The sequence below is a fragment of the Nothoprocta perdicaria genome, unplaced genomic scaffold, assembly GCF_003342845.1.
Source record: "Nothoprocta perdicaria isolate Ctin4 unplaced genomic scaffold, notPer1 scaffold_23, whole genome shotgun sequence".
NCBI lineage: Eukaryota > Metazoa > Chordata > Aves > Tinamiformes > Tinamidae > Nothoprocta > Nothoprocta perdicaria.
This window is the reverse complement of record NW_020455455.1, coordinates 3983542-3990778: the sequence shown is the minus strand read 5'-3', so window position 1 is coordinate 3990778 and position 7237 is coordinate 3983542. Positions and strand designations below refer to the sequence as shown.

The following is a 7237-nucleotide window of genomic DNA, read 5'->3' as shown; positions in this document are numbered from 1 at the left end:
AAAAAAAAAAGGCAGAAAACAACAGTAGAAGTTGAGGAAGAGATTTAAAAAAAAGGGCATTTGCAATCGAATCCTAGCAGATCCAGAAACTTGTCATGAACTAGCAATGCAGAACTTGCCTCCAGCTAAGCAACAACCAGATTTGCAACTACATTTTTGGATCAACACCACATTTATTTCCAGCTAGACTACTGTGCCAGCTCCCACATAATCCCAGCAACTCCGATATGCAACACTGGATATCTAATATGCAAAAATGCTAGCATGCAGTGGAAGTAGTTTSAAATAAAAGGAGCAAATGAAAAGAAACCACTGATAATACCATTCTCATATACAACAGCCAACATAAAGTACTATCTAATAATTCTGGTCCAGAACAGATGAGCAATGCAATGCRAGGCTGCTGGACAACAGAGCCAGCAAGCCACGGCTTTGGGTGCTGTACAGCATCCCCAAATCCTCACATTAAGAGGGAAGGGAAAAGAGTGTCCATGATGTAGCACGCTAACACAACATAAAGATACACATTGGGGTGATGGGCACTTACAGTCTGTCAAAAAGTGCTACTTTGGCTTAGGCAGACTTAACCAACCTTGGTGCTGCCTGCTAACCCATGGGATCATTCAGGGGCTGTGAAACCTGCCTGAGAGTGGGTAAATGCTCAGGTAACTAGTCCTGGCACACACAGCTGGATAATTCCACCAGACAACCTTTGCCATGTGTCCAGCAGACACTCCTTGTGGGGAGAGCGAGGCATCATCATGGCCTGGGAGAGATTTAAAAGCAGTGGTCCCAACCTGCCCATGTATTGCCCATGGAGGCAATACAACAGACACTGCTCTATTACAGCCAGAAGGAGCCATCATCACCACTTGAGTCCGTATTTTGCGCTGTATTTTTGCCTAATGGAAAGCAAAGGGATGCGTGGCAACCAAACTGCRCTGCTTCACAGTCTCAGTGTAAAAATGATCAAAATGAAGGGTTAAGAGGCCTACCTGTATTTCAGATTTTAAGAATTCTTAAAAGTGTGTCAGCAGTAGGGTCCTGGCTTACGGGCAAACAAAGAGGACCTACTTAAGGACACAGACGTTGACTTCTGAAAAGGCATGATTTGATTTTGAAAAACAGATTTGGATTATTAACTGGTACTTGTTATCATTAGAAATAACTGAAATTTTGCTTAAATACTGTACATAGGAGAGACTTCTTTTGTCTGTGTTGTGATCTAGTCCAAAGATCTCCAGAAACTGTCTCTGTCTAAGCAGTTCTAGAGTTGGTGGGGGAAGGAGAAGCAAAAATATTTAAAAAATTAAGCTATTTATTGAGGAGAGGAAAGAAGTTTATATAATGTGAATAACAGCACTTCAGTCAAGACCTGCGGTGTGAACATTTGATGCCTTTGAGGAAAATAAAGTAACAAGATAGGTATTTGAACTGATTTCACTGGCTCTGGAGAAGGCCAAGAGTCATTACCAAAGTTCACTTTTTTCTTAAGTTTAAAATTCAATTCATTTAAGATTGAAATGTAAGGTCTCCCTAATATCCATACTTCACATTTCTTCTTTGTTTTGCTTTGCTTTGTTTCCTTGATACCTCATCCTTCTCATTTCCTAAAATGTTTTAGGGGATAATTAATCAAATACTAGAAAGGTCTGGACAAAAGATCACTTTTTGCTAGAATTCATTTTGAAAGCCTGTCCTTCAAAATTAAGAAGTCTTTTGGTAGAAATAAGAGATTCTAAATATGAACACTAAAAGCAATACAAAGCAGAGGTGATTAGCCTTATTTATTCCTGGCTGGTGGGTGCATAAGCTTCCTATCTTTTACGGAAATACAAAGTTAATTCTAAAAACAGAAGATGTGTAGCAGAGGTCGCAGTGGAGGAGTGGAGTGGAGTGGCTGAGCTTCCTCGCTCAGCCACTATGCAGGCCCTCTTTCACCTGGACTGGAGATGCACGTGAGCATCCCCAGCTGGGTTTGGCCATGACAGGCTTAAAGTTTTTTTGTTTTGTTTTGTCTTACTTGCATCTGCCTTGTTTCTCCTCTGGACCAGATCATTTTACCTCAGCTTCAGCTACAACAGCATCACCTGGGAAGCTGTTTCCCTCGGGACCTCTCAACCACCGCCCCTTGGATTCGGCCCCGGACACCTCAGGTTTTGCTCCTCTGGCCCTGTCTTCCTCACGGCACGTCGCAGCGGAGCCCATGGCCCCATGACTCAGCAGAAGCAACCTAACACTCTTCCCAGACAGGCACTAGTGTTTTATCACGACTTACTATGTTAATCTGATACTGCACRTTATCAGACATTCCTATTCTGCTTCATGGTGTACAGACACACAAGATTCATACACGTCCATCTTAAAATCCAAATCTGCTAACCATTAGCCATTAAAATATTAATATATGTTTCTGTACTGTTTACGGTATTTTTCCCTACACTGTAAGGTATAAGGCAGGTGTAAGGAAGAAAAATGGATGTCATTAAACTGTTTTCATTAAGTGCATGATCCAGTTCAACAGTATTTTATTCTCTCCATCTCTTAATTCATGATCATTTTCCCCTCAACCTTTGCATTATTCGCATGTGTCATCCTTGGCTAATTCCTGTGACAAACAGAATTATAATGACTTTATTTAGCATCAATATTTCCACTCACAATACTAAAAGGAAAAACCGTCAAGGCCGCTGCGTCACGGGGCCCTGGCTGACAGCTCGTCCCATGGCCCAGGGAGCAGCCACAAACCCACCGCTTGCTGAGAGCCTCACGTGGCCAAACTGCCCGTGGAAGCTCCCCTTCCATCACCTTTACATCCAGTGTTCCTGGGTGGTGAGGAACCACCAATGAAGACAGGAAAATAGGCCTTATCACATTACAGATATACTGAGTTAGATTTATGTCTCTTAAGCTGCCTGTCTAAAATGCAAGCAATGAATATGTGCARTGTTTTAATGAATACCATTAATTGAAATATTAGCCACTGTGTAAAATGGTCCTTATGTTACAACCTGGAGTGGTTTTAACTCCTTTGGCTCAAGAAACAAGACTGTTTATGTAGTTCCAGCTTTAATCTGTATTAAAGCCCAAATGATTTGAATAATTTATTTTGTGTTTTCTATAGGCCTGAAATTGCCCATTGTTTTAACAGGTTGATTTTGGCAGTGCTTTCAGTACTTCGACTGTTCACAAGTTGTCTTAACAGTTTCAGACAGTGTCAGACCTAGAGACTGGATCTTACACCAGCTGGAGTGAGAACACTGCTTTGATGTATAGAAATATAGTTTTTAAAAGTCAGGGTTTGCTAGCAATTCTCCATAAACTACAATGGCAGCTGTGCTAGAGGTCATGAATATTACATAAGGGTTGTCCATGCATTCAAGCCATCATCAGTAAGCCAAATTCCCATAGCAACACTTGCATAGATTTACCCATCACTAAGAGATGCATCAGTTCAGCACTTAAGTGTTACGGTGTTACCCTTATTAGCCCACAAGATATTATCAGTTCACTTCTTTAAAAGATCATTTATTTTAACTGAGAAAATTCAACACTCTACCTGAGTTTCAGAGYAGTCTTCATCCTCTCTCCTAAGAGCAGAGAAATCTTAAACTGACAAAAAGCAGCCCTGATAAAACTGGAACTCCTGTCTGTGATCAGATACAAGGTGGAGGGAAGAAATGGGCTGCTGCAGCGTTGCAGCTATGCTGATCCCAAGACAGCAGGTCTAGACTTCAAAGCAGTGTTCAGCATCTCTTATGGCTGGCAGGCTCCACACCTCATTAAAAACCTTCTTTTGGAGCTCTTACTAAAATATCTGTTAACTATTACATTTTCCCCAAAACATCTTTGGCTTCCCTGTTTAAGTATCCTAACCTGAAGAAGCTGTTTGTGTATTATACTGCTGTATTATTTACTGAGCTGGCTCCTTCCYCGTAATCAGGTTAATACCTCAATAATGTGAACGCCTGAATTTATGAGAAACCCTTGTAGCGCAGGCGGCATAAAKGGGCAGGGGCGAAGCTGGCAGCGGAAAAGGAAACAGAATGGACCAGGGATGGGGAAACAAGGAACACGCCAAAATGGAGGAGGGGAATAGGAGAGAACGTGAGAAACAGACATAGCAGGAGGGAGAAAGGGGGAGATGTGAGGAGGCTCCTCAATACTGAAATGGGAAAATTTTAACTGGAAAAACAGACCACACAAAAGAGCTACACCAAGATCTGGCCATAGACAGCACACAGAAAAAGAAGTGGAATGAAGTGACAAACAAATGAAAAAAAAAAATTAAGATAATCACACTGAGATTTTTTGTTTGTTTTTTACAGGTACAAGAGTATTTAAAGAAAATTAAGCACATACGCTTGGGCTCTATTGCTGCTAAATGCCTCACAGTCACAAACGCATCTAAAGGAAAAAATATATACACCCAGCCAAGCTCATTTAGCATGTCTATTTAAAYCCATCACTCTCTGCCAGGTATCTGAAGCTAGAAGGAGAAACCTTAATAAGTCCAAGACCACATTACTCAGGGTTTAACATATAAACTGCAAAGCCAGTGAAGTCTTCAGGAAAAAAAATAAATATATATATATATGTATACACACAGATTCTCTGTATTTATACATACACAACTGGTAGGGACCAGTCCTTCACTGACAGTAGATATATACAATGTTTCAGAACTAATTTCTAAAACTGCAAATTATAAGCATCACAGGCATCTAAAATCATGCTTAGAGAAATTTCTAATAATATGTTTAGTAAGAATTTAAACCTTTGACCCTATATACTGCAAATATATGTTTATTTAATACATCAAAAAAACTCTACATTTAAATAAGATTATTCTGAAACATGCAAGCAAAGCTAGTGCCCTTAACAGAAAAACGTAGCTTTAACTGTTTTTATCTTTCTTTAAAATATCAGTTCCATTGTTGTCTGAAACATCTTAAGAAGAGGTCTCATGCAACATGTTAGCACATAAAAAAATTGTTTGCACTGGAAACTGATGAAATAGCAATCCTTCAAATTAAAACAGTTTATGAATCTCTGATGTGAGAGAACACCTTACCTTTGCTTTTTCCAGCTGTGCCTGGGCCTGTCGCTCTGCCTCTCTCCGCACTGCTTCCCTGTCTTCTTCCAGAGATACATCTGAATCGGATGGACGGCTGGTGTAGGAGTCCGCCGAACCCTGAACGGGGAAAGGAAAAATAATGTCACAGGTTGTTCAGGAGAAACAAGAAAAGAGGAAGAAAAAGGGAGTACAGCATTTATGCACCTTGTYTTTTSTCTTACTTCTGCATCCCTGAAGAGAGAATAATTGCACAAAAGAGAAAATCACTTAGAAAAAATTAAATAGCTAAAAAGAGTAAATGTTATTCTCTGGAGACTTTCCAGAAGTGCAGGTGTCTTACCCAGTGCTTTATTTCCTGCACTATTCCCATGCTCCTATATTTGTATGCTTTTTAGTAAGCAGAGCCAGCTACTCTGTGGAGTTACAGCAGTGGTGCAGTGCAGGGCTGAAGGACACACAGCAGCTTCAAGGAGGGCTCCATCAAAATTAAAACTCTAAACAGTAACTGAATTAGAGAGGAAACAGATTTTATTACAAAAACGAAAATTTGTTATCAGTAATTACCCTGACACAACATCACTGCCAAAAGCTTTAAGCTGTGCTATCCCTTTTTATTTTAGGGCAACCTCGTTACCTGACATACTTTCCCCATCACAACTGAAAATGGCTCGTATCCATCTCTGCCCCTCAGCAAAACATGCAAACGACCACAAATCAAGTCCCAACTAATAAAATCCGCCTGGCCTCAGCACCCGGCCACGTATCGCCACAATGCAACTAGTCACAATGCCAGAAGGGCTCTATAAATAATGACAGCTCCGATTTTTCCCTGCATCTCCCTGCATACAAAACAGACTTCTGCTAATTCAATCAGAATGAAAACAACTGTCCTCTCCTTGCTGTAGTTCTCTCTCCCGCTCTCAGCAACGTATATAACATATGCCAATAATGAAAACAAGCTTACACAGATATCAGAATTCTTCAGACGTCCTCCTTTGGCTCTTTTCAGAAGCCTGATCCAGGTGGCCTTCATTAGCCAGACAGCTCAGTTAGTGTCCGCAGCTGCAGCGCCCGGCACTGATCTCCTGGAACATGTGCACCCGGAGCACCGCGGCAGCACCGCTCCTTCCCTATCCATGCTCTGCCGCCAGAGCCTTCCCTTCTTGTCCCTCTGCCTTGCAAGCTTTCAGCCTCTCTGTTTCCAAGTAGTCTCGTGCAATTAAATTCTCAGTTTTTCTTATGCCAGTAAAAAAGACCAGGAAAAAAAAAAAAAAGCCATATATCAGCAGCAAGAAAAAAAAAATCGAATAATAAAAGGGTAAAATAAGCCAGACTTCAGGTGAATGTTGTGAGAGATGCTTCAATTGATAACAAACTGAGATCGGTGACAAAAAACACCTAGTGCTTTTTCCATTTTGTTTTGGGGGGCGGGCTTGGCTGTTAAAAATAGTGCTTACAGGAGAACCTTTTAAGATGCTGTGCGGAATATATTGGGTGACATTTGCGGGTGCAAAGTTCATTCCATCTCCTGCTCGCCGGGCTGGGGGCGGGGTGGCGGCTCTCCCTAGCACTGGGCATGCTCCATCCGTGCAGCCTCTTACGCAGACGCTCCCATCCCTCGGCGCCGGGAGGCCGCTCGCTGTCTCGAGGGTGAACAGCTGGAGAACGCAGGGCCCCGCGGGCTGGTACAGGGGCCCGGTGCCGTCACGGGGGTCTGTCACGGGCCACAGTGCGCGGGTTCCGTCACACACAGCTCCCCTCGGCCGGGAGGTGCCGAGCCTGGATCTGCGCTGTGACGGAAACKTACATCCAAAAACACGCCTGTTGAGCAGGGATTTAACCCCCTGGTTACTGCCTCTGTCTTTTCCCGAAGGAAACACACCTGCGACATACTGCACGATCCAGACCTCAAACTGGCAAAAGCAAGACACAGCACTGATTTTGTATATTTTGCTTTTTAGTGAGTTAGTTACAACCTACGTRATTCATAAGCTGACACGGGAATAACGTGCTACGGCACCATTAACTAGGACATCCACCTCGCACARGCAGATGTACAAAATCCCAGCTAGAAACATCCTGCCGCTGAGGTGCCTGCCCTCGGTTTACGTTCACAGCTAACGTGAAAAGCAGACGGCAATAAGAGATTAGAGGGGAGAA

The 7237-nt window shown here is 42.4% G+C and overlaps 1 protein-coding gene across 4 annotated transcripts in view; it reads right to left on the bottom strand.

The window, feature by feature from the left end:
- The window catches only part of CACNB2 (calcium voltage-gated channel auxiliary subunit beta 2), a 77314-nt gene extending 70716 nt beyond the window's left edge, over positions 1 to 6598 (bottom strand). For all 4 annotated transcript variants that reach the window (XM_026039432.1, XM_026039433.1, XM_026039434.1 and 1 more), the window contains exons 1-2: positions 6042 to 6598; positions 5075 to 5194 (exon numbers count right to left, since the gene is read on the bottom strand). In XM_026039432.1, coding sequence (XP_025895217.1) covers positions 5075 to 5194; positions 6042 to 6110 — 189 coding nt within the window. In that variant the 5' untranslated portion in view covers positions 6111 to 6598. The remainder of the gene's footprint in view (positions 1 to 5074; positions 5195 to 6041) is intronic.
- Positions 6599 to 7237: the final 639 nt, after the last annotated feature.